Here is a 27,522-nt window from a genome sequence, read left to right as displayed (position 1 = left end):
CGAATTGAATCTCATCTAGACTTTCGTCTTTTGTCTAGACTGAACCATCCTATTTATTCTCATTTCTTTTCTCTCTTTTCCTCAGCTTTCAATTATTTTTCTCAACTTTTAAAAAGTTTCTCTTTCCATTTTGTAACATTTTCTGGCTTAGCTCTCATTCCATTGATGTTGAAAATTATGTTTTGTGAATCAACTCGAATGCTGAAATTGCCATTTTTCATAGACATTTCTTTTTTCTAAGTGGTTTTCTGATTAATATTGGTTATCTAAAAGCTTCAATAAACTTCGGTTTTTAAAGCTACTGAAAGCTACATATTGATTACTTCTTCAAAACGGAAACACCTGGAGATGTCCTTTAATCAAGTTTATTCTCATCTACTAAACAAATTATGAAAAAGGGACGGTAAGAGTAGAATAGGGGGTGGGGTTCAAAAACTAAACAAAAACCTTAATTTAAGGAAAAACTCTTCTGTCAATACAACAAGAAAAACAAAAAAAAAATAAATCTATTTTCTGGGGAAGAAACAGAGAGAAATCTGTGGGGACTCAGTATTTAGGCATCGGATTAGGAAGGGGTTTGACTCTTTTCAGGAAAAAACCGGTAACCATACTAAAACTGGGAAAAATAAGGAAAAAAGAATGGAGTTAGGTTTTGGGTGCAAGAAGAAAAAGGGTGCGAAATTAATTTAAAAGCAAGAAAAATGAATAAATGGAGTAAGAAGTTTATCAAATTGAGAGAAAAAGTAGATGAGAGGGGATCTATGAGTCCGAATGTCTATTCAGCAGTGATGATGCGGAGAGTGTTGGTAGCTCCGGCTCCTGCAAAATTTTTAGTTGGGAATGTTTCATTAAAAAAATAAAGAGTTTATTTTGTCTACAAAATCGAAGACTTCAACACCTTACCTTGTCTCCATCCAGTGACAACAACGAGGAAATCTCCACGATGAATGAACCCACGGTCCTTTCCAATAGCGATAGCATGGTTGATTCTGTTGTCGACATCAGTTGGCCAATCAGCAGCACGTTCAGATTGATAATGAACTGGGAAGACACCTCTGTAGAGATGGAGTTGACGACAAACGGCAACATCTCTTGAGATGGTCAAGATTGGAACAGCTGGCTTGTAACGAGAGCATTGGATAGCCGAACGACCGGTTGTAGTGATCAGAAGGATAGCTGATGCATGGCAAGATGCAGCAGCAGAAGTGGCAGCAATTGCGATTGTATGAGACATATCAGTTGGTTTTGGAGTACTTTGGAGAAGTTCATCGAAGATACGACGATGGTAGACGGCTGCTTCGGCTTCTTTGCAGATGTAATGCATGATCTTAAGTGCATCAATTGGATAATCTCCTTTTGCTGTCTCTCCGGACAACATCACGCAATCAGCTCCGTCGAGAACCTGGAATAATGAGATTGGTTAGGCGTTTTGCCAGAATAGTTTTCAATTTTTAACAAAAGGAAGTGTTCGAATAGTTTATCAACGGTGTTCCATGAAACGAACACTGTTTTCTTATCATCCGAATATGATTTCGGGACAACTTAGCGCACATGATTTAGTTTCAATCAACTGCAACTCTGTGCCCCTAGAATAGAACCTGCGACCACCAGATTGATGGACGCCTGCGTTAACCAATCGGCCAAACGTGTTGGTCGGAACAAACAACGGACGTGCGTTGATGAAAGTGGTGGCCAAGGTCAGTATTACTTACGGCATTGGCAACATCGGATCCTTCCGCTCTTGTTGGACGTGGCTTGTGAACCATTGATTCGAGCATTTGGGTGGCACAGATGACCGGCTTTCCAGCACGGTTACATTTGGAGATGAGCATCTGAAAACCACAGATTAGGAGGGAAATAATTTTTGTTGATAAGTGTTGATAAGGGGTTTTAAACGAGACTAAGATAACATTTCACCAGAAGTCTTTTACACGCTGTATCTTTCTTTCTCTGCGCTGTTGCTTGTCTGTATCTACGTCTTTAGACCCCCGTATTCCCAGCGCGTTCGTGGTGTAATGGTCAGCACACAGGTAGTTGGCCAGCGACGAAATACGGACCATATACGCGTCCGCGCCGGACTCAAAAAGAAGTAGCTAAGGACGATATGTGTGCGTCATATACGGTCCGTTTCGAGTCCGCGCGCCGAAAAAGTTGCTCCTCTACCTCCCACCGCCAGCCCCTTCCCTACTTTGTTCCCCGGTTCAGATCGTCATTTAACAAGGAAGATTAGTGATAAAATTACTATTTTATTTAAAGAAAGTTAAAAAGGAACATTAGTAATAATGAAAATAAGAAGAAAACATAGCAAATTAGAAATAGAAATCACAAGTTTGTCGGGCGGTCTTGTCCTTGAAATCCATCGAAATCCAATTGTCGTAGAAGCAATTTTCAGTCGTTTATTTCCGTGTTTCCTCTGTATTTCTGAAAAAAAATCCATTAATTGCGGAATACAAAATAATTATTCAGTTAACTTACTTTCGAAAATGGATTCCTCCTCCGGACAAATACAGATGTCGTGCTTGAGAAGGACTTCCGGCCAATTTTATCCAAGTTTCTCACTGAAAAATTTATTTTGAATAGAGAATGTTGATTACTATCACAAACCTTTGAGGAAATCGATGAATTGATTCCATTTCGGCTATCGCCGCTGTTTCTCTTTTTGGGATCATCGGACTGTCTGAAAACATACTAATTTTTCGATCATTCACAGTTAAATGCGAGAATTTTTCACGAAAAAAATTAATTAAAATAAATTTCAATATAAAAAACATAAAGAAAGGCGAAACTTTCGAAAAATAGGGAAAGAAACGTTAAAACTCCGTAAGTGATTATAAAAATTATCATTATCCGAGAGGAGTCCGAGAGCTTCGGAAGAGCTGCTGCAAGCGGCCGCCGCGGCCAGTCCATACGGACTATTTCGCCAATCCATATACGGTCCGCGCTGAGTCCGCGCGCGGACGCCTGCCGCCCACTTCCTCCTCTTTTTCCGAAGTCCGCACTGCGTCCATATACAGTCCGTAGCGGGCCATAATTCCGCCGCGGACTTTATACGGACGGAAAATAGAACTGAATCCGCATGCGGTCCGCCCGCCAACTACCTGTGGCATGGATGCCTTCCAAGCATTCGACGGGGGTTCGATTCCCCCCGAACGCATACATTTTTCTTTTTTTCTAATTACCTTTTGAGCCAAGAACACCTTCTCTGCAGGAATCTCGATTCCGAGATCTCCACGAGCAACCATAACTCCGTCAGATTCGGTGATGATTTCATCAGCATTATCAACTCCTTCTTGGTTCTCAATCTTTGCAATAATCTTGATCTTCTTTCCTTTCTCTCCAAGAACTTTACGGATTGTGCGAATTCCTTCGGCGTTACGGATGAAAGAAGCGAAGATGATATCAACACCTTGCTCAACTCCGAATTGTAAATCCTTGATATCTTTTTCAGACACTGCTGGCAAATCGACAATAGTTCCTGGGAGATTGACACCTTTACGACTTCCCAACATGCCACCATTTTCAACTTGACAGACAACAGCGTCCTCTTGGCATTCTTCAACAATCAATGAAATGAGTCCATCATCGATGTACACACGTGATCCGACTTCCAAAACCTTGGAGATATTCTTATAATCAACAAAGAGATTAATGGCAGTTCCGGACTCAGAGAAGTGTTGATCAGTCGTCAAACGGATCGATGCTCCCTTCTTGAGTTCAATTTCAGCAGATGCTCCACCTGCCAAGAGTCCAGTACGGATTTCCGGTCCCTTGGTGTCCAAAGCGATACCGATGACACGTTTGTCTGAGAATGAGTCAGCTGCTTCACGAACATTAGCGATGGTTCCAGCGTGGTACTGAAAAAAACAGTTTTGAATGCGACAGGACAATAGTACAAAAAAGTACCAACAAGTCCACTTTCCTACACTCACTAGAGAAGGTCCTCGACTCGGTCTGGAGTTATGGTACGTGACCTATATCTTTGGAAAGCTGAGAAAACGCTGATTACAAATATATATTTAGTTTTTGCCCTCGAGACCTGGTATTCGAGAAAAACAAGGTCAAAGATCGTAAAAATGGCAAGTTATTGCCTTTTTAACACGCGAAAATCGCAAAAAATTACAAAACATTTTTCCCGTGCTAAAAAGGCAATAATTTGTCATTTTTTCTAATTTTGACCTTGTTTTTCTTGAATACCAGGCCTCGAGGGCAAAAACTGAATATATTTGTGATCAGCGTTTTCTCAGCTTTCCAATGATATAGGTCACGTACCATAACTCCAGACCGAGTCGAGGACCTTCCCTAGTCAGATCTAAAAAAGCTTACCTCATGAGATCCGTGAGAGAAATTGAGACGAGCAATATTCATTCCGTTGAGAATCATCTTCTGCAACATATCAACGCTTGCACATGCTGGTCCAATTGTGCAAATGATTCCGGTTTGACGAACGAGATGTGGTGCTTCACGAATGTCTAAACGACACAAATGCTCCATATGAGTAGTGGCCGGAATGGCGGCGAGTTTCTGCTCCTGCCTGAAAAATTATAAATTAGTTACTTGCTCTAAAAAATATTTTAGAGACTGAAATTTCACACTTCTGAATACTCCATTATGAATATGCGTTCTTGCGACTACTTAGAACACTACGCTTCGTTTTTATGCGGTTTTCTATCAAAATTCTAGTTTCTGACATAGATCAATTTTTCTGCTCTTCTTCAGATCCCAGTATACCTAGTTTTATAAGGGTTTTGTCTGAAACCAGGTACAGAGCAAACATGAGTTTTTGGTCGAGTTCCATCTTCTTTAAGTCCCCCATCAACTGGTTTAACATCATTGTTGTTCAAATCCTGAGCAACCGGTTCCCCCACCAATTTCGATAGAATCGGAGTGAGTGGTACCTTGAGAAAATGGTGTAATTTCAGTTTTCAACAGCTGAGTTCTATCTTGGAGCAGATATGAAACCAGTACTGAAACTTCGGTCATATTGGAATTACCTGCTCAACATGAGCAATGTGTTTCGCATTTTCAATGGATCTCATTGATGAATTTCTGTTGTCACCAGAGATGAAGGACCAAAAACGATACATTGGGTACGAGTTGATTTTCGAAGTTGAAAAATAGCGAAAAAGGAACTAGTACTTTTCATTTCAAGTTTAGTAGAGTAAACTGAAAATTTCACGTGGAAACTCAACCTGTATTAGATGTGCATTTCAAGTTTTTCAGGAATTTCGGACATTTTTTAATATAGAGTTTTGGACAGCTTCAAGGAAAACTTACTTATCATAAGCGGCTGCATCGAGCTCTTTTTGGAATGAATCGTCACTCATTACACTTCTTCGGTCACTCCGTGTACACAGGATATCCGAATCTTCGTTGTCTTCGTCAGAATCCCACGGGCCTTCAGAAACTGGTGCGGCGTAGGAAAAAAGTTCGCGGAATGAAGAAGTCGATTGGGATTTGATATTTTTTTGATTCTCAGTGGCGAAAACAGATGGTGCCAATAGATTTATAGCTTTAATCTGTGGAATCTGTGGAACAGATGGAGAACCAGAAACAGATTCCGATGGAGGCGTCGGTGGTGACGATGGAGGAGGTGTGATCAAAAACTTCTTGGGCGGCGATTCGGCGGATGCCTGAGTCCCTTTGTGGGATGGCTCCTTTGGCTGAGGCGGCTGAGCCGCTTCGTGCTCCGAATGCTCGCAAGTTTTAGTAGTTAATGCGCCCGTTTTGACTGGAGGGTTTGCAACGACAACGAACTATACTGGGGATATAGTTCGATATATTTATGTCGTTGATTTTTGGAAAATATAAAGAGAATACAAATGGGGGACTTGTGATCTGAAAAGAAGCAAAAGGATTACGAAAGGACAAGAAAAAAGCGAAAAGTCCAATTAGCAAGAGAAAAGAAGGTGGAGATTACATCAAGGATTATAAAAGAGTCTCATGTGTTTGATGAAAGACGAGTAAAAAATTTTCGTTTCGGAAACCAGAAGTGTCGAAATTGTATGAAGAAAGTAGTCATATTTTTGAAATTTGACTACCTAGCGTAGGAAATATTTAAAAGTGCCAAAAACCATGCAGCTGTTTTCTGTTTTTTGCCGAGCAACACTTCGAGACGAAATTGGATTTATCACCATGGAGACGAGACCACAAAGCGTAAATAACGAAAACAACAGAACAATTTAGAAATTTTCCAGAATCTCACGTATTCTAGAATTTCGAGAATAAAGGGAATTGGACAGAAAACCTGAGTGATAGATAGGGAACCCGGAAAAACGAATCAAATTGTCTAGCAGGAGGAGAGACTGAAAAACAAAAGTAGTCGGGAACCTATTGAAAAAATTCAAAAATCACTAGCGCGGACTGGAATACGGATAAACAATTACTGATTTAAGAAACTGGTTTTGTCTTTTTATTTAAGAAGAGTCAACAAATTCACGGGGAGGTCAGTACCCTATTATCCAATTAGAGTAGCGAAAAGACGACAAACTTCACATAAGTCGTGCTCGAAAAGAAGTTTCCTATCGGATATTCATATTTACTCTAAAAACACAGTTGCATTCCTTTCGGGCATAGCAGAACTTACTCAAAACGATATGAATGAAAATTCTGATTACTACTCGGGGTCATTTTCAGCTGATACGTCAAAAAAATATCAAACTGGAAATTGGAACCCTTTGGGAGGGAATGAAAAATAGATGAAAATAGGGAAAACACAAGATATCGAAGAAGAAGCATGTGATGACCACAACACAGAGAAAACCAGAAGAAATAGAAGAGAAAGAGACCATGGTGTATAAACAGAAGAGCACCAGAGACCGATTTTTAAAGAGCACCAGAAGAAAAAAGGGGGAGGGGTGTCCCATGATCTTTGGAAAAAGTTGATAAAGTCAAGGAAACAATTAGTACGGAGAGATGTGAAACATTTTGGAGAAAATAATATTTCGTATTAGTAAAAAGTTTGAAAACTAAATTCAAAAATTGTGGCGGCAATTAATTTAAATTATTCTACTATAAAAAGTACACCCAGAAAATCACTTGTGAATTCAGCGACGACAAGATCAATTTAGGGAACAGAAGTTTTGAAACAGAGAAAAAAACAGAACATTTGTTTCGAAACTTTCTTTTAAAGGCGCAATGAATTCCGAGGGAGAACGGGTCTCATCACGATTTTGAAAATTTTACTGTAATTTCGAAAGCACGACTATTCAACTTCAGGAGGAAATTGATGAAAATTCTAACATCATAATTATCGAAAAGCGAGATTATTATTTTCGCAAGAACTCTACCAATAAATGGCGATGTAAATTCACTTATGAAATTTATAAAATTCGAAAGTCGAGACACTCAAGCTACAAGTTAACAGGGGAAAGACGACTGAAGAAGAAAACATGTAAGGAGAGGACGGATTTCACATGCATTCCCTCCTACTCCTCCTTTTTAGCATCTTCTCTTTTCCCTCTCCACGAGTCAGCACACACTGAGCTCGCCGAGTTGCTCTAAAAAGGAAAAGCTGGGAAGAGGGATCGGATCATCAGAAGAGAGTAGCCAGACGGACAGAGAGGAGGGCGCCAAATGCCGTGCTGGGCAACTGCAAAAAATGTGCGGAAGGAGAGAGAAGAGAAATGGGGTTTCCCAAGTCACGCCCTCTTCTTATGGAGAGAGGAACATTGAAAGAACAAGAAACACATGTGTCTGATTAGAGTGTTGTTCAGACTCGAGAGGGACGAAGGCTGTCACAGGGCTGACCTCGAGTTACGATTTGGGGTACATTTGACTGTTTAGGCTTCGGGCCGACTAACAGGTCATTAAAGTAAACAGGCCAAGGTTTGGTCTCACTATCAGGATTGTCAGACCGATGACTAATATTGTGTGTTGTTGATTTCAAATCCTCTCAACTACAGGTTCTAAATTTACACACGAAACCAAATTATGTCAAATCAGAAATCACTACAATATGGGTTGAAAATTATCTGTTTTTCAATGACAAAGAAAGGAAAAGGACAACTTTTAATAAATAATATTGTCTCGAGGCTATTTACAGCAACAGATATTTTTTGTTGCGGAGGCGGAGTGCACTTTTTGTCATCTCGAGACAAACAAATTTGCAATTTTTGAAGATCGTCAACATAAAACGATTGAGTCATAGGGAGGGTCGCCGATTTTCAAACGAAAGAATCTGAAGGCGCAAAGTTCGATTACACAGACTCCCATCGCTAGTCTTATCAACTTAGCGTTACTGTACTTGAGCACCGAAGTAACGCTCCTCGCTTTCACAAAGACAAAATAGTTGTTTTCATAACTTAAAGCAGATTGAGAGTAAGAAAAGATTGGTGAGAACAAGCGCGCGAACAAGCTGCGTAGTAACATTGAACTGGGATATTTATGATGCAAATTTTTAGGCCACAAGCAGACATTTGAAAAGAGGGAAAGAGGGGGCGAACGACCTTTGGGTCTCACCACGACATTAAGCACCATAGGAACGATCCGTCGCGAGAATGTACACGGAAATAGAAAAAGAGGCTGACGTAGATTGGGAAAGTTTCGAAACGAACATTTTAAATAAAAAGAATGGATGCTAGAATGGATGGATAGGCGACGGATAGAAAGGATAGGCGACGGAAAACGACAGAAGATAACATATTTCAGATTTTTGGAATTCTATGCCATGAACTAAATAGCAGTTTTAATGTTTGACTTGCAGGATTTCCTGTTGTTTACTGTACACAAAACACCAAAAACCGTACCGTAGAGACCAAAAGCTTTTCATCATCAGACAGTAAGCGAAGGCGATTTGAGTTTCGGAAAACAATAGACAATATTCTTAGATTTGATCTATCATTCTTATATATAAAAGACAATTGGGCGTTGTCTGACTGTCTGAGGCGCTGTCCGCAACGATTTTGGAAAGAGAAGAGAAACTAAGCCAGCGGGCAAAACCGAACTAGCGTGCTTTGGACACGACCGCCGCTTTAGACCACTCGGCCATGCGGACACATTCGAAAAAGGGTTGCCACGTAAATGAGAAGAGGCCAGCCGACTGAACCGCCGAAGGCGGGGCAGACAGGCTGGTTTATAAATATCAGACAGTTTTGCATTTCAAGTTTTCCAACAATCCTTTCAAAAAAAAAATCCCTAAATCTGAGTTCTTATAGCCTGCAAAAGCTCTCCCTCAAGCGTCAAATTACACGAAAATGAAGTGACGTGATTTCTTGTTTACGTTATTCCGAGTGAATAAATAAAGAAGCCGATTTTCTTCTCTACGTGTGAACTAGATTTTTTCAGCGGTCATAGCTCGGTGGCTCTCGAGGGACAAGAGAGCGAGAAGACCTCTCAAAATTCTATTTTTTAGACTGTCGAGAGGAAATGAGATAGTTTGGTAATGTGTAAATGAAGTTAGGATCATTGGAACTTGATGATAAAACAGAAAATAACAAAAAATCAACCCGCTTTTCAAGCTGAATCTAGATGTCGTTTACCTCATGATCTAGTGCCCAACTTCTTTAAAATAGCTCTACCAGAACTCTTCTTGCACTTCTTGCATTCGTTCTAGAATACATTCAAGAAATTCTAGAATCATCCGATCGAATGCCTTGTTTATGGTGTCCTGTGAGGGGTAGTCGAATAAATAACGAGTAAAAAAGTCATAAACAACTCGGAAAAAAAGAAAATGAACTTGCGCGCATGTGCATTGCATCCACAATTAGAATGATGCAATTCCAGGGAGGATTCAGAAGTGAAATTATAATGAAGAACGAAGAAATTGTTCTCGTCATCTTTCCCTTTCCAACCTACTTGAAATAGTCTCCAGCGTGCTCTTCCTCAATGGTCATTCTACGAGCAAGACGTCCGCGGTTGCTCGCACTCGACACAGCTTTCTTGACTTCAGTAACAGTGTCGTTGGCCTCGGCCAATTCCTGAAAAAAAGAGATGATTAACTGAATTTTAGCAAATCTGGTCTGTTCATGGTACCGTGTCCTACACTGAAATATTTTTCGTGCATAATTATTATACTACGGTCAACACCTGTTTACTTACAACTCCCTTATCTGCCCATTTGCAAGTAAAGAAATTCCATAACATCGGAAAGCATCCAGATCTATTAGTAGAAACAGTTTCCTCTATTTCAATTACATTAGGAGCTCCAACTTCTACTTCATCAACAGTTGTCATTGATGAGTTCTCTTCAATATACCAAAATGGTCGTCGTTTTAATGCATCGCCATAAGTTTCAATAGTTCCACACGAAGACGTTCTTCGCAAATGTCCGAATGTGGAAAAACGACGTGGGGGTGGTGGAGTATGAATGACTCGGATAATACCATTTTGGAGGATTGGCTCGTGATTATATTTTTTATAGAGATCTTCGAGAGGGGTCACATAGGATTCGCGACGAGCATCTTGCTGCTCTTTTCGGTAATCATCTGGAGTTAGAACTTTAGGAACGGTTTCAGAGTCGAGTTTTCTGAGGCTCCAGATAGATTGAGAATTTTCAGTTGAAGGAGGACTAAGTGAATTCATTGCCTGTGCAGGCTCTTGAATATTTACCGCTTGACTCTGTGGGAATACTGGAAGCTTCTGACAGACGATAGGCACTTCTGTAATGGCAAGAGTCTCAATTTCTGATACTTCCGAAATAACAACAGATTCACAGGGAATTGAGGTGTCTTGAAGTGTTTCTACGGCCTCTACCCGTTCAGCAGATACGACCTCTTGGCTTCTTTGCACAACCACCATCTCAAAGCTCTCACTGTTGCTTTCCATCAGCATTCCTTTCACTGGTACATCATCCCATTCATTATTATGAACAATTCGGTTGACTTGAGAATCCTCTTCATCCTCAATTTCTTCTATAATCACTCCACTTCTTTCTCCCACATCAATAAACTCATATTCTTCTTGATTTCTCATCAACGTATCGTGTGACCCAACTTCTACATTTTCGTTTCGCATGATCACATCGTCACAGTTGTCATAGTAACGAACATTTGAAGAGTTCAAAGAATCGCATGCCGTGCAGATCACAACGGCATCGGGATGAAGATCCCAGTCTTTCTCGTGAATAGTAGATCCTTGAGAACGAGAAAGATGTTGATTTGAAGAATACAAATTTCGCTCTGGACATAGGGAGATGAGTGCAGATTCGATGGCAGTTTCTGTCAGAATTTCCTCTTTGGAATTTCCATTTCCACAATTTTGACAAACTTCCAGTCTTCTAAAATTCCCATTTGTCATCTCAATTGGAGCGACGGCAGGACTGTGAAGTGCTCGCATTTTTGAAAACCTTCAAATATCCTAGTTTTGTGAGAATGAAAATTGAGAAAGGAAAGAGTATATAGATATGTTTCGATTTCATCAAATGTTAGGATCAAAATCTTATTCGAGAAAATAGTTTGAATTTACATGTTCATTGATAGTGGATACATCCTACTACTTCTCAAAAACATCATCAGAATCACAAACCAAAAAAAGAAAACATCTGAAAAACGAAACCAAGAAATCGCAAAGTGAGAAAAATATCTTGTCCTTTCATGCTTCTTTCCTTTAAGATATTCTCACGGTTCACCAAGAGTCATGCTTCTCAAGAAAGTGGATGGATTGGAAAGAAAAAAACCGACTTTTTTCATATTCCGATTTATATCTGCTTCACCGGATTCGTCCCCTAATTTTCCTTATTCTTATTTTCTCTTTGAAGTAGATAGGAAAGTTTATTAGGGAAGTTAATCAGCGTCCTATTGACGTTTGGTGAGAAGAAGTATCGTGAAGGTGTCAATTTGAAAAAAGTCGAAGAAAAAGGAAAGAGTTGGAGGTGACTGAATGACATGAAGATGACAGAATTGAGAACTAGAGAATCAAGGAAGGGGATTAGGTAGCGAGCACTTAGGCTTTCTTCTCCTGAATTCCAGAATTAATCCTTCTCGTTTTTTGTCTTATTATCTACAAATTCGAAATTTCCGGTCAGCCGGTGAGAGGAAAATATGTTCGTTTGGCACGTGTGAAATTATTGAGGAAGGATAATCTCCATGTTGGTTTGAAACTAGTTCCCGACTATTATAATACAATTTTTTGTGAGGAGCCAAGTCTTCTTTACAGCATCTTCTGAAAAAGAGGTCTGAGTTTCCGACTCCAATATTGTCGACTTCACGACTTTCAGAACATTTATCTGACAGTTGCATGTATCCAACTTTCAGTCCCCCATTTTCCAAGTGAAATGAAAACTTTTGCTTGTAGCTTTTTTTGTTTACATCAGACCCTATAGTGACGTCGATTTTTGAATTTGCGTCATGGTCAGACAGAGAAACTGCGTCTGATTTCAACACCCCATATTGTTCTCTCATTTCAGGTTACCATTCCCACGGTTGTAGTTTGTAACTATCTGCTCTCACTTAGCCAAACTAACAATTCGAATTTTTGTACTTGTTCACCCCTTTCGATTGTAAAATCATCACAGTCAACACTAATACAATACAATTGGCACAGTCCATCTTGCCTCTTACAGTCAATATTTACTCGCATCAGTCCCTCTTATTTTGTCTCTTTACTAAAGAGACCCCTCACTGCTATCAAACCGACTCTCTAGGACTCTCTCAAGTATTCATACTATCTCGTTCACTAGTCAGTCATCGAAGTAGATTCGAACACCGCAATCGTCTTTACGTCTCTACTAATAGACTACTATTTCCTTTGATCGTCATAGTCAAGTTGCTGCGTATCTTCGAATGCTCCACTCTATGCGTCATTCTCTTTCTGATCATTTCTCTCACAACCTTGCTTCTATGATTCCTATCATATTTCTGTCATGGGCAATCCAACAACTGCCGAGGTCATTCGGTGCCTCGTTTCATTGACACATGGCCCTGCGTCCTAGATACTCTACCCGATCTCTTAGTTGGACCTCGTTTCGTAGGCGGAGCAAAAGAAAGACTATGAGAACAGTAAACAAAATCGAGTGAATCTCGTTATGAGAAACTGAGAATCGTTATTAATTACAGTAGTCCGTACAGTTTAGCGTTCATAAAACCTTGATATTTGTCTAGATTCCCTAACATATCAGTCTATCATAATGAAAACGCGAAATTCGTATAACTTACGACATCTTGAACTTGAGAAGCAGCCATGAAGACAGAAGCCATGTTTGGGAAGTGACGGTGGGGTGACTCTGTAAGTTGGTAAGTGTAAATAGGGTTATTTAGTTTTGAAAAGGAAAGAAAAGTGCGGCCAATAAAAGGTCGCGGAACGGTCGAAACGATCAGAGTCATCTAGACACAAATAACAATTTGAAATCGATTTATGGGGTGGAAAAGAGAGAAAAAAGATGGCAGAAAAAAGAAAGGGATAGAAAATCGGGTGATTTTCAAAAATTGATTGATAAGCACAAAAGACAAACTTTGATCATTGAAATCAATTTTGAGCAGAAATCCGAAAATTGGAACAAAAAAGCAAAAATTGGGTTGAGAAAGAAAGAGTAGTTTTCAGATGTCCGCAATAAATATAATCATATTTTCTCAACTGTTATTATACAAATCAAAAAACTTTACAATGACGCATGTGACCATGCATTTTATTTTTGATTTCCATCCCAATACATTCGCCTGTTAAGTTTCTTCTTTCAAAAAGTCAAAAACATTGAGTACAATCCGAAGTAAACAAGAGGATGATTTGAGTGGGGATTCTTTGGAATTTCGAGGACAGAAGAGGGCGCCCATGCGCCAATTGTTTTGTATGGTTGAACGATTTCAAGTGTACTTTTACTCATTTAAAACGTACAAATCGAACAATTCAATTCGGTGACAGTTTAGAAAGTGGAAGGGTTTTGGAAAACTAACTTTAATTTGTCCTCTAAAAACGGATTTCGAAATAGGAAAGGAACAATTCGGGGAAGAAATTGTACTTAAACTGGGAACGTGCTGAAGTTTTTTATTTTGCTCAAAATTTATGAATTTTGGTGAAAGGAAAGTTGCAAAATCGCAACCTCTTAGACGATTTCTAGTTGATAACACCAACAGTTTCGGAGAAAAAGAGACAGAAATCGAGAGAGTTTCACGTGAAGACTGTGGAGTAAACCACATGAAGAATCGTTAGAAGTGAGAAGCAGGGGACAGATGAATGAAACTGTGAAATATTCATAGCTGCCCTTCCTATTGTTATAACAACTGATCTACTCTACTGGATGAAAGACTGAACATGAAACTCATGTTTTATTAACTACAACTTATAGACACGGAAGTTCTACTAATCTAGCTTGACGAATAAAATCCATTTCCAGCTCGTTTTGTACCTATTCGTGTCAAACCGAGTTTATGTGGAACAATTAAATAGTTCAATATAATTTTCAAGATCTCTCATCAAAAACTTTCTTTTTGAAAAATTTTCACTGGAGGAGCGAGAAAACTTCAGGTTTCTTCATAAGAAACCGATAAAAACAAAAAGTGAAAAGGGACCTATGGGGCAGCATCGGAAAAGACGATTGGCGCAGAACACACTCTCACACAAAAACATTTTCTATGTGTATTTGTGTGAGTGTGTGTGTGTGTGCCCGGGGTCTTTCCTCTCTTTCTCTTCTCTGTGCAGTGCCCCAGTCGCCGCGCCATCCTTTCTTTTTTAAAGAGAGTTTTGCATCACTTTTCTCCTGAGTCAACGAAGATGAGAAAGAGAAAGAATAAGAAAAACAAAGAGTAGTTAGAGAAAAGGTTTGGATGGTTCAAAAAGAGTTATGAACACAGAAAGTGAAAAAATAACATCAAAAAAGCAGATGATCACTAAAACCAGTAAATTTCAGAGCTACCCGCCAAAAAATATTGGTCAAACAGAATTCACATAAGCGCGAAGGATGTGAAAGTGACGAGGTTTTCAAAATGTTGCAGGTCTGGAAGTAATTTTTCTCTGATCATCTAAGCGACTTGCAGGTTCGACGATAAATGTAGCAGATATCGTTTCGTATCTACAATTCTGAGTCATTTCCTCTTTTGTATTAAATAAACATTTACGATTTATTCCATTTGATTTGGATTCAAAGAAGGACAAAAAAGAAGTCGGAGAAAAAATGTAACAAACAACCGTGTTTATTATAATAAAAAATTAACAATAAACAGTCTTGACAGAATTACATCTTGTCGAGATAGTTGTCAAGGGCTGGAATTCCCTCCTTGAGTCCCTTTCTCTTTCTGGTATCCAAGACGATCTGGTTTGGCTTGGTTCCGGCCTCGAGTGGGTCTCCTGGAAGTACTTGCCAATGGTCGAACACGCATTGTGGGAAGGCTTGTCCTCCGGTGTTGGAGCGGAGATCAGCTGTGAATCCGAAGGATTCGTTGACAGGCAAGTAAGCCTTGACGACGAACATTGGGGTTCCGGTGACTTGGGACTCCTCGAAGACGTGACCTCTTCTTCTGTTCAACACTCCGTAGATACCTGAAAACAATAAATTAATATTTCGTTGGAACATATTCAAAACCAACCTCCAACGGCAGCTTCTGGGCATTGAATTTCGACCAAGTAGACTGGCTCAAGGATACGTGGCTCGGCGGTGAGAACGGAAGCGTAGAACACACGACGGGCAGTTGGGATGACCTGACCTCCTCCTCTGTGGATGGCGTCAGCGTGAAGGGTAACGTCGTGAATGTTGAAGCGAACTCCACGCATGTTTTCGTCGGAGAGAACTCCTTCGCGAGTAGCCCATTGGAATCCAGCGACCACGGAATCCTTGATTTCATTAAGGTATTGAACTCCCTTGGTGACATCGAACAAGAGATTTGGTCCGGTTCCGTCTGGTCCGAAGCACCAGATCTTACGAGCCTCAGTGACGTCGTATTCGTACTTCTCGGCGAGAATCTTGGCACGAGCCTTGAACTCATCACGAGCATTGACAGTTCCTCCTTCGATATCGTCGGCGAGACCATCTGGCATTGGCTGAGCAGTACAGTGGAGACGGTTGTGCTTGTTTGGAGACTTGGACAAGCAGATCTGGTTGGACTCGGCTTGAACAGTTTCTCTGTATGAGACGACTGGGTCGGATTTCTTGAGTGGGATACAAGCGTGGTCTTCTTCCAAATCCTTAAGGCAAATTTCCAAATGGAGTTCTCCAGCTCCGGCGATGATGTGCTCTCCCGACTCTTCGAAGATACATTGGACCATTGGGTCAGACTTGGCAAGACGCTTGAGTCCTTCGACAAGCTTTGGAAGATCAGCTGGGTTCTTGGCTTCAACGGCGACACGCACGACTGGAGAGACAGAGAACTTCATGACGCGCATGTTGTGGGCATCCTTGAAGGTGGTGATGGTTCCTCCCTTGACGAGGTATTGATCGACTCCGACGAGTCCAGCAATGTTTCCAGATGGAATATCCTCAATTGGCTCAATGTATCTTCCCATCATGAGGATGGTACGTTGGATGGTCTTCTCGTAAAGATCTTCCTTCTTTCCTGGAATGTAGTTTGGTCCTTGAATACGGGCCTTCATTCCGGTGGCAACCTTTCCGGAGAAAACACGTCCGAAAGCGTAGAAACGTCCCTTATCGGATGTTGGCACCATCTTGGAGATGTACATCATGAGTGGGCCATTAGGGTCGCAGGTCTTGATGGCAACGGCGGCTTCATCATCATGGGGTCCCTCGTAGAGCATCTCCATTCTGTAGCGTTGAGCAGTTACTGGGGATGGCAAGTGGAAGGTGATCATCTGGAGCATAGTGTCTCCGGCTGGGAGCCATCTACGCATGAAAGCCTTCATGAGTGGTTTTCCTTCCAAGTCCTTCTCGTCGTTGGCGAGCTTGATTCCAAGCTTCTCAACAAGAGCAGCGGTCTTGTCCTTCTTGAGGTTCATGATGGCGTCGAAGACCATGAAGATTGGGTCAAGAACGAATTGGTTGAATCCTCTCTTGCTGTCATCGGTTTGGGAGTTGCTCCACTTCTTAGTCTTGAGGTCGAAGAAACGATCTCCCCAGAGGTTCTTCATGAGCTTGTCGACCTAGAAAATTGAGATGAGATAATCAAATGAATAAGGTTTTACATACTTGAACTCCGAACTTGTCGGCGTACATCTCCGAGAATTGCTTGAGGGTGAAAGCCCATCCGTGGAGTCCAGATCCGAATCCAACGTTTCCGATAGATGGATCAACCATGATTGGTCCCATTGGTCCATCGTCGTCTCCGTAGGTGGCGATGATGACGTTGATGTTTTCGACGATACGCTGAAAATTGAAATTAGACTTTTCATGAGAAGTTTATTATTACTTGGAAAGTTTGGAAGAGTTCCTCAGCTCCGAGTTGCAATTCGAGAAGAGCACGGTCCATTTTGTTCATGAAAAGAACTGGCTTGATACGCTCAGCAATAGCTTGACGAAGCACAGTTTCGGTTTGGACACAAACTCCGGAGACGCAATCGACGACAACGAGAGCTCCATCAGTGACACGAAGAGCAGCAGTGACTTCAGAGGAGAAGTCAACGTGACCGGGGGAATCGATCAAGTTGATCAAGAAACCGTTGTATTTCTCCTTCTTTCCGTCAACCTCGACCATCTCGAACTGTTGTTCTCCCTTGACGAAGTCAAGATCCTTCTTTTCGAGCTCGAAGAAAAGAGAGATAGCGCTGAAAACAAAGGTTTCTAACGACTGAATGGCAATTTTTTTTTTACTTACGTAGACTTGATGGTAATACAACGCTCTTGTTCGTCCTTACGGGTGTCAGTGAAACGAGTTTCTCCAGCCTTGGCTCCGGCGATAATACCGGCCTTGGAGACGAGGGAGTCAGTAAGGGTAGATTTTCCGTGATCGACGTGAGCGATGACAGACATGTTACGGATGTTGCGCTTGCGATCCATGAGCGCACGGATCTCATCGACCGTGAAGTTGACCTGAAAAAAATTAGTTAATTAGTATATTCTCGAGTTTTTTAACCTTCTCCTCGGATCACAGTGATTCATTATTGTTTCATCTTCTGATAGAATGTATTTTTCCGAACGACATCATACTCAAAATTATGTCATGTCTTGCGAAATTCTCGTAATAACGAGATAGAGATTCCAAATACACCGATTTCCAATTTCCATTAACCTTTATCAGCAAAGCAAAGTGAAAAAAGTTTTGGAAATATAGTACAAAATAGTTATTTCCCAAGAAAAGTTGATTTGGGCCCAAAAGGTAGAGAAATACATTTTTAGGCCTAAACTTTTTCACTGCAGCCACCAATTTTCAAGCCTAATGACGCGTGGATTTTTTTAAATATTAACAAAATAACTCACCATTTTTAGTTTTTTGTAGAGTTCTCTTCAGATACAGCAACAAAAAAGGACCGCACAGAGGATAGCGGCGTGACAAGAGTAAGGAAAAATGGTGGAAAACTCCTCCAGCGAGGCAAGTTTGATGCGCAGGCAAACTACGGTAGAGCGGCATTTCAAACAGTTGGCGGATTGCCAAGTCGCTCGTTTTTCGCGCCCATTTGTGATTTTGAACACCTAATTTTCTTCTTTTGAGGAAAAATTCGTGAAAAGAGACAAAATAAATTCTCTGAATTTTTTATAGAAAAAAGGTTTATTTGTTCGCATGTGTATAGTCGTTCATTTACATCCTTCATTTGTCGTTCTCACATCAAAATTAAATTTGTTTCAGCCATGGATTCTACTTCTCAGCTGTCTTCAATAGAAGAAACAGATTCTCCATCGTCTCTTCTTGCTGAACCACCCACATCTGATTCCCAGGTAGATTTTTATCCTTTTTGATCAAATAATTGCCATAACATTCTCTATTCCGAATTATAGGATCAATCCATGACTAATGAAAACGAGGAAACAACCAAGACGATTGAAGAAGAACGTAAACTTCGTCGCTTAGAACGTCGGAAAGCTCTAGCGTTGGCCAGAAGCCCACAAGCTCCGAAACTCGGGACAGTACACCAATCGGGAAATAACACAATTGATTTGACGAATGAAGATGACGATCCGAGTAACCTGTGGTTCAGAAAGACTTTTAATGCTGAAAAAATACCGAAGAAGGTGAAAAGTCCGGAAGATGCAAAGCTGTTCGCCGTTCCGAGAACTATTTCGAAAAATGCGCCAAAGAGCTGTGAGTTCAAAAAACAAACCCTGACTGGTTAGAAAAATATAATGTTAGTTTTCCATCAAAAATAATTAATATCCCCGAGTGTTGAGTGTTTCACTGATCCATATTATTTTTATTACTTTCTTTGCAGTAATCGTCCGAGAAAATCTTCAGAAGAAGCTTCAAGCGTCGATGTCAGCGAAACGGAGAAAAGGTAAGGGGTTTCCCTTTAAATTATATTTGACCTGTAGTTCAAAGTCTTGGAAAATGCTCATGTTTCTAAAGGTGTTGTGCTAATAGGTTTATATCTATTACAATCTTGGCTTTCACTACGAAACAACTATTTTCAGCCCAAGATGAACGTCGAAAAATGTATGAAGAAGACAATGAGCATCTGAAACCTGGAAGTGACGAAGAGGAAGAAGAAGTTGTATTTAAGAAGAAAAAGACGAAGAAACCAGAAAATGAAGAATATGACAGTGACGAAGACGATGAGGATTACAAACCAGGAAATTCAGATTCTGAAGAAGGGAAAAATGATGAAGAAATGAGTGTTAACTTGCTCAATGATTCATTTACATATGATGTCTTCAATAATGTGAAACGATCGGGACCTGGTTCAGTTGTCTCTAACTTTGACACGTAAGTTTTGTTTGGTTCGATTTTTCAAAAGTATAATATTATCTGTAATGTTGAGTACCGCACAACATATACATGAATCTAATACTCAAATAATCTATCTACATATTTCAGACGTTCTCAAGATGATCCGTCAGAAAAAAGTACTATAATTCCAACAATGACACAAATATTAGGAGGAGTTGTATCAAGTTCGGCTGATAGTCGAGATGATATTCTCAATTTTTGTTCTGGAAAGTTTGAGGGAGAAGGATTTCCGGATACATTGCAAATGTTATTAGATGAGGGAAAATCAGAAAATAGGTATGTTCAGATTAATTAAATTTCAATACTCGTTTTTATACTTTCTATACTGAAACCTTAATTTCAGAAGTGAGCCAGTTGCCTCGAAACCTGTACTAAAGCCATCAGAAAACTCAGATTCTGAGAGTGAAGATGATTCGGGACCAATGAAAAAGCTTAATAAATCCGCAAAAGCTAACCGAATTCTGGATTCTGATGACGATGAAGAGGTTGAGAATTCTCCAGATGCTGAGTCAATAATTCTAGAAAGTCAAGATGTGTTTGCATCTTCATCTGCGGAAACAGAAGACGTTCCAGACACTATTGAGGTTCAGGAGAAAGAAGAAATTCATCTAACTAGAATTGTTGTCAGTGGAGATGAGGATTCAGAAGAGGAAGATGGAGATGCCGATGATGAGGAGGAAGTGGAAGATGGAGAGGAAGATCAAGATGATGTGGAAGAAGAAGAAGTTGAAGACGTTGAAGTTCCTGAGCCAAATTTTGATGATGAAGATGATGAATTGGCTGTAATAAAACGAATCGAGCATCAAGAATACAAGAAACAGATCAAAAAACGAACACTGTTTGATGATGAAGCTTCTCTTTCTGGTGATGACGTTGGAAGTGATTTGGAAGATGAAGAAGGAGTAGAGAATGCGTATGAAGCTGAAGAAGGAGATGCAGATGATGTGCCAGATAACGACACGATTCGAAGACAGAATTTCAAAATGTTGTTAAAGCAGGAAAATGACAAGGAAACAAGGTGATTGACTGAAAATTCTTGAATAACTAAGTTTAATGTTTTAGAGCCCTCGCCAAACTCCAAGATCGTCTTCTGGCCGACGGTGATTTGGGCGGAGTTGAAACAAATCGTCAATTCCGTTTCAAATTGAGAGAAGAAGTTGAAATCCAAATGGCAGGAGTAGATGGTGATGGAACAGAAGACCAACAAGAAGATGATGATGAAGAGGAAGATGAAGAAAGGAAAAAAGAAAAAGCTGAAATGATTAAATACCGTATTGAACATGTATGTGATCGATTTTCTATAGTTATTTAAATTTCTTATTTTCCAGGCCGAGGAACTTCGTCTTCTCGAGCAATCTCGAGACGATGATGACGATGGAATGTTTGCTCGAGCTGGAAAAATTATGATGAAAACTGAGAAAACCGTCATTGAAGAAACGGAAGAACCTTCAACAGTCAAATATAAACCTCTCATAAAACCATCACTTCTAACGAAAACCACATTAGCTGTTTCATTCCAAGAAGTTTTGAATGGAGCAGGTGGTGCAGGTCCAAAGCAAATGTATGTACAGAAGTTTGAGAAGAATTCTGAAGTGATGTCACCTGCCACCTCATCACGACTAAGCAGTGGAATAGGAGCTGTAAAGAGAGTATTGAAATCACCGGAACAACAACAGAATAGTTCAGCGAAGCGTGTCAGGTCTAGTAAATTGAGCTCGCTGGAATGATTTTTTTTAATTTTATAATTTTAAACATGATTTATGATTCTCCATTATTGTTTAGTTATCTGTTTTAAAATCGAGGTAACTTGTATTTTTATTCAGGTTTGAAATTTCCCGTTTTTTTTGTAAAATTTCTCAATTGTTTACTTTTCTTTACCAATCTGCTCAAAACGATAGTTCATTCAAAAATCTCTGTAATATTCTCTAGAAACATTCCTTCCCTGTTTTCTCACTCTCTTTCATATCTGGTTCAAACTATAAATGAAACATTCGTTTTTTCTTGTTTTGCAGTTTTTTACTGTCTCTTTCTTAAAGTTATTCTCTTCCCTCCTTTATCTGAAACATGCTCCGAAAAATAAAACGAATTGTGGAATTTTATTAATTCGCAGATGCTCCGCGCAGCTCTTCGTTCGGGAATATCGCTAACCGCTCGTCGTTCTTATCCACCTAAAGCCGCTGCTGGAGCGGGTGTAAAAGTGGATAAATCTTTTGTTGAAGAAGATGCAGTGAAATTGGCTACTCATGTATGCATTAATGCATATACTCAAGGAGAGGAACCCGGACCGAAAATTCTTCCTGATTCAGAATATCCCGAATGGTTGTTCAAATTGGATCTTCGAGCACCACGAGAATTGGAAGATTTGGATCCTGAAAAAGATGGATGGGCGTATTGGAGAGCACTGAGAAAAAGACAAATCGAACAGAATCAGCGAATTCAGAAGTTGAAGACAAAGTTTTTGCATTTGCAGGATAGTCCAAGTATGAAGAAGAAATAGAATATTGTATTGATTCGTTTTCTAGAATTACCTTGTTGTTTTCTCATTTTTGTGTTAGTTAGATAATAAAATGAATTTTCTTTCCGAAACGGTACATTCTCAATTTATCCATACAAATTAGACTTCCCGTAGTAGCGGAAGCCAGTTGAAATTGAATAGAAAAACAAAACGCTTATCATTCTTCTTTCATTGCGATATGACATTAATAATAATAAAACATTAAGGGTGGAATAAGGGGCAGTCAAATATTATTTATCAGATGAAATGAGGGAGATTTTCATAAAAAATGAGAATAAAATAAAAGAAGGCGACTCATATTTATAGATGGTGTTCGCATATGTTAGCGAGAGTTATCAAGTAGTTTTGTCTCTCTTGATCTGTCACTTTTCTGAAAAAATAGGTATGAATAGTGAGTTGTGTATTCATTGATAAGTTACTTCATTGTCTGGCGAATAGCATAAGCAGGATCAAGTGCAGATTCTTTCTTTGTTTGAAATCTTCTTGCAATTGAGATAAGTGTGATGATAATTGGATCGAAGAATTCCGTATTCATGCAGTGCTTACACATCAAAAGAACCAAACGAGGCGATAATTTTGAAAGAATCGGACGGATCTTCGCGTTTGAAACTTCCTCCGGAACTTTTACGAAAGATTTTTTGAGAATGCGAAGAAGTGGATGAAGGATTGAAGTATATGCGAGTCCTTGATCGGCAACAGCGAGAATCTCATAGATTATTTTGACCCCGTTCAGATCGACCACGAATTTTCCGAGCAGAGATGGAACCAAATCAGTGATACGGTCTGAAAATAGACATTGAGCATTTTTTATATTGGAAAAAAGAGCACAAACCAATAATAGTGGCAGCTAAATGAACGATATGAAGATTGTCGTTAACGAGTCCATAAACAGTACAATTACGAAGTCTGAAATTCAAAATAGTTTTTTTTTTTCACTTTTTTCAAGTTATTCCTTTCTAGAAATTCCTACCACTTACTTATTTTCTACGGAACTATCCTTTGCTTCATCTCTTTCAAATTGCTCGTTTTCTTCTGCCAATATCTGATTATAACGAATCATTTTTTCTCTCCAATTTTCAATTTCCAGACAGAAACGACGTCGAGCCAAGAACCCGCGCACCATTTTTTGAATAGTGGTAGCAGCGGTCTCTTGCAATGTTCGCTCCTTCTCCAAAGCTTCAGCAGCTCCATTCTGAGCTCTTCTATCCTCAATTTCAGCTAAAAGTTCAAAACTTTCCGGTGATTTTCTAGCGCGAATTTCATCGATCGACTTTTCCAAACTATCCATTTTCCTCGAAACTTCATCAGTTTCGTCTTGAATCAAAGCATCATCGTGTCCTGCATCCGATCTCTCAGATTCTTCTTCTATTCCGGAAATGGACGAAAGACGAGCAGTATTCATGAAAGAACTGTCAATGAAAGCATTTTCTTTAGCTTCCATTGCACGACGTTCAATGGCTCCCAACTTATTTTTCTGTAACTTTTTTCTAGATTAATACCAGGAGTCAAGATAAGAGTTTGTCATAGAAATATAGATAACTAAAATTGAAAAAAAAACTGAACTTGAATTAACTTACAATTTTTTCTTGTTTCTTCTTCAATTCCTTCGTCTCTCTGAGAATTCTTTTCAGCTCGGGTGTATTCACGGAATCTCTTTCATCATTTATCTCCAAATTTAGTTGATTCCTGAGAACATATTGTTTTTGATTCTCCTCATATTGACGGAATTCTTCTTCATTCTTTTTCTGTTCTTCAGTCATTTCGTATTCGATAAATGAGTTGGATTTGGAAGACACTGTTTGAGTATGCTCCATTGTGAGTGTACTACGTGGAGTTGGAATTGGAGTACGGATTGATTCTGGAGCGAGAATACTAGATTCATGTGTTGGCGTGACGTTTTGCAGATCGGATTCAGGAGTTTCTTCTAAATTTTTCACGACCTCTTCAGCTTCTACGTTTTCAGTAATATTCTCAGTAACTGGCAGTGATTCTTGGACGACTTGTGATGTGTCGAGTTCTTCTGGGGTGATTTCTGGAGTCTCTTCAACATCTTTTGCAATTTCTGAAGTCTCAACGTCTTCCTTCGAGGCTTCTGGAGCACCTTCCGTAACTATAGCTGCCGCAGAACTATCGAGCGTTAGATCAGCTTCCGGATGTTGAACTTCATCAAGAAATTCTTGTTTCTCCAAGAATTGCGAACAGTCCTCGGTTGCTGAAACAGATCTTTGGGTCTTCTCATAATCGGAAGACCTTTCTGCGCTATCTGAAGCAAATTCAACGCCATCAGAGACCGATTTCGAGACATCTTCTGGAATATTGACGAAGAATGGAGATAATTCTGAGACTGAAGGTATGCAATTTGTGGAGTTGTCAGCAAGAACGCTTTCATCATCATCCAAATTGGCTTCAAGGGCATCTTTCAACATTTGGTCAGCGTTGTCGATGTTTTCAATCTTGACGGGGTTCTCCGAATTCATATTGATCGTTTTTATGATGTGAACCTCTTCGGAAGAAACTACCAACGTCTTCGACTTCTGAACGGTTAAATGATTTTCTGAATCTTCAGCCTCAAATATCGATACTTTCTGAATGCCTTCAACTCGAACTCTTTTCTTCAATGTACTCGGAACCACAGTCTCATCATTCTCCATATCTTCTTCTGATTCCTCAATAACTTCATTCAAATGCATTGCAGTAATTGTATTTCGTGTGAATGTTCCTCTCAAAGGAGTCTTCGGTTGTTTGAATGTATTGCTCAACGTATCAATTGAATCACGAGATACTGTGAATGTCGCATCATTCAGCGTGGAATTCATTGAAAATCTCGGAGTTGTAGGAATTTGAGAAGACGAAAGTTTTTCGGTTAAGATTCTGGACGATCCGGGTGTTTTTGGAATAGTAAATGTTCCATTGTCAATTGACGACGCAGGAGACATACTACGGTGACGAAGTTCCGTGTTGAGCAAAGATTTAACGATGAAGTATAATTTTGGAGTGTTCTGAAAAATTGAATATTTACTTATCATTTAAGCGACAAGAAGTGTACCTTTCTCTCAATATAGCACCTCCACATCTTCTGAATCTTCGCAGCCTTCTCATACATTCTCACCATTTGTGTTCTCTCCAAAAACATTTTGACAAAAAGCGGTACATTTTGATCGAGCCCGCGAGGAATTCCTAGCTCTAGCTCTGCCATCGATACAATTTTTTCCCAGAGTGTCTCACCAGGGTATACTTGAATCGACATTCCATTGGGCGCATAAACTGTCCAAATTTTGTCAAGAAGAAGTCCATCGGTAAGTGTATCGAGATCAAGAACTTCGATGTCTAGATCTCTTCCAAAAGCTTTACAAGCTGACAATACTTCACACGACATATCATCATGGACAGCAGAACGTCGCTTCTTCGGGGTAGTCATTCCTTCAGCATTGTCAGTAGACCTAGTCACCCGAATCTTCCTCTCCTTCGCAACACGAACTCCAACGATTGCCCATAAAATTGCCAAAATTGCCTCTTTCTTTCCTCCAACGATCGCATTGGCTGTCACGTCTTCAGTAGATATTCCGAGAGCAGACATCTCTTGAAGCACCACTTTTACATTGTTGACTTTTCGAATCCGGTCGCCTGCTGGATCTCTCAGTTTCAGAAGCAATTTTCCATGAGGCATCTCTCCAACCGTTTCCGTAAGTTTTGCCAGAATCAAACCATCCGAAAAGTCTTCGAATTTACCTTTCGCTTGATAATCATAGTTATCGATGAACGATTGTTTATAAGATGGAATAAAACCAATCTTCCCGAATGCTTTCCGGAAAGTCAGTGAACTTCCAGTTAATAATTCTTTCGTCAATTCACTGAACATGTCATCGAGACTTTTGAATTGTGAAGATTTTGTGAAGATTCGTGTCAGATTAGGAATAACATTATGAGTATATGCTGCTTCAATTAGGAACATTAACTTCATCGAAACTTCCAGGAAGTGATGATGAAGAGCTTCTCGTCCAGCCTTCGTAATGATTGGCCTGAAAAACTAGATTTGAATCACTGGAGTCGGAGTCACTTCAATTTCAAAACTTACTTTCCGGAACCCTGTGCAAACTTTTTGTTTTTCAGCATTGCTGGATTTGAGAATACTCGCTCGATCAGAAACTGTGACAATGCACGGATCATATACTTTGGCTGAGCGTCAATTTTCGCATTGAAAATTGCCTCGAGAGCACACTTCAGCCAAGCTGGATGAAATGAGAGGAACGTTCGAAGGAGTGTAGTTTGGAGAGCTGAAATGTGAAGAGAATTAAAATTTCGTTCGAGGAAACTTTTTTTTTAGATATTCACTCACCCAAATCATTATAAACTGAATGTTCCTCTCTAATCGCGATACAGTTTTTCGATAACATATCCCTAATACTGTTCTCCATTCCCGAATCATCTAACAATTTCTTGCATTGTTTTCTGATATTTTCCGAATCATTTTTCTCAAAAATCCGGTGATATCTTCGACGAGCCGATTGTTGTGGTGTTTCGATGTCAGATGAATCTGCCTTTTTGCTCAACATTTTCTGGATCCGTCGACATGCTTCAGCAGTAGTTGCCCCAAGATCTAATTCCTCTGAATTATCCATTCCTATCATCGTATTTGTCCACGTGGCAAGTGCAATCATTTGTTTATCTGCCTTTTCATCGAATGAAAGGATTGGAGAAGAAGAGGATTCCGCAGTGATCGTAAAACTTCGTTGCTGTGTTTGGAGAGGAGTTTTCATGCTGATTGCCGATGGACTTGTCTGCAGAAACGCTTTTTCCGTGGCTCCGAGATCAATTTTCTTCTTTTTCATTTCCTTTTCAGCTTTAGCGCGTGCTAATTGCTCTAAAAGAATTGGTGAATAATTTGATTGAAAATAATCGAACACTTACCATGACGTTCAGCCATCTGTCTTAGCTTCATCGCTTTGTTTCTTTCAAGAGTTGAATCCATTTTTGATCTGAAAAGGGAAGAAACTGATGGACAGATTTTGAGATACAAGAAAAACATAAACAGATGACGATAAGATAATGACGTGTTATGGTAATGATAATAAATAAGTCAAACGTTTAAAAAGTTGCATAGTTTCGTGATTAATTTATTTTTAATGAGAAGGATGTGAAAGAAACTTCAAAGTTCTCTGAAAATCAGATAAAAATTCAATATTTAAACATTCCCGCCGCAAATTTGTTTAACTTTAGAGCACACTTTCTTTCCTCTGCGTCTCTCATGGGACACACACTCTCTCATAGAACTGTATTTTTCTTTTATTTTTCAACTGATTTTTCTTGCAGTTTTCG

At 39.7% G+C, this 27,522-nt stretch overlaps 4 protein-coding genes across 4 annotated transcripts; 1 reads left to right on the top strand and 3 right to left on the bottom strand.

The window, feature by feature from the left end:
* Nucleotides 1-775: 775 nt before the first annotated feature.
* Nucleotides 776-11,271, bottom strand: GCK72_001420 (uncharacterized protein; the record flags this gene model as incomplete). Its single annotated transcript, XM_053722957.1, has 9 exons — nucleotides 776-819; nucleotides 904-1,402; nucleotides 1,713-1,832; nucleotides 3,180-3,854; nucleotides 4,324-4,531; nucleotides 5,275-5,753; nucleotides 8,200-8,299; nucleotides 9,793-9,914; nucleotides 10,036-11,271. 9 exons carry the CDS (start codon nucleotides 11,269-11,271, stop codon nucleotides 776-778), a joined length of 3,483 nt encoding a protein of 1,160 aa, XP_053591602.1.
* Nucleotides 11,272-15,100: 3,829 nt separating this feature from the next.
* GCK72_001419 (uncharacterized protein) lies at nucleotides 15,101-20,234 on the bottom strand (the record flags this gene model as incomplete). Its single annotated transcript, XM_053722956.1, has 7 exons — nucleotides 15,101-15,405; nucleotides 15,453-16,956; nucleotides 17,003-17,179; nucleotides 17,223-17,577; nucleotides 17,628-17,842; nucleotides 18,801-18,934; nucleotides 20,147-20,234. The coding sequence occupies 7 exons, from the start codon at nucleotides 20,232-20,234 to the stop codon at nucleotides 15,101-15,103; spliced, it is 2,778 nt and encodes a 925-aa protein (XP_053591601.1).
* A 1,567-nt stretch (nucleotides 20,235-21,801) lies between these two features.
* GCK72_001418 (uncharacterized protein) lies at nucleotides 21,802-22,188 on the top strand (the record flags this gene model as incomplete). Its single annotated transcript, XM_003105036.2, has 1 exon — nucleotides 21,802-22,188. The coding sequence occupies one exon, from the start codon at nucleotides 21,802-21,804 to the stop codon at nucleotides 22,186-22,188; it is 387 nt and encodes a 128-aa protein (XP_003105084.2).
* Nucleotides 22,189-22,506: 318 nt separating this feature from the next.
* Nucleotides 22,507-27,175, bottom strand: GCK72_001417 (uncharacterized protein; the record flags this gene model as incomplete). Its single annotated transcript, XM_003105079.2, has 9 exons — nucleotides 22,507-22,576; nucleotides 22,626-22,989; nucleotides 23,039-23,112; nucleotides 23,184-23,680; nucleotides 23,784-25,205; nucleotides 25,253-26,225; nucleotides 26,282-26,480; nucleotides 26,543-27,067; nucleotides 27,115-27,175. 9 exons carry the CDS (start codon nucleotides 27,173-27,175, stop codon nucleotides 22,507-22,509), a joined length of 4,185 nt encoding a protein of 1,394 aa, XP_003105127.2.
* Between the last annotated feature and the right edge of the window lie 347 nt (nucleotides 27,176-27,522).

Source organism: Caenorhabditis remanei, chromosome I (genome assembly GCF_010183535.1).
Source record: "Caenorhabditis remanei strain PX506 chromosome I, whole genome shotgun sequence".
In the NCBI taxonomy this organism is placed as follows: Eukaryota; Metazoa; Nematoda; class Chromadorea; order Rhabditida; family Rhabditidae; genus Caenorhabditis; species Caenorhabditis remanei.
This window is presented reverse-complemented; position numbering and strand designations above follow the sequence as displayed.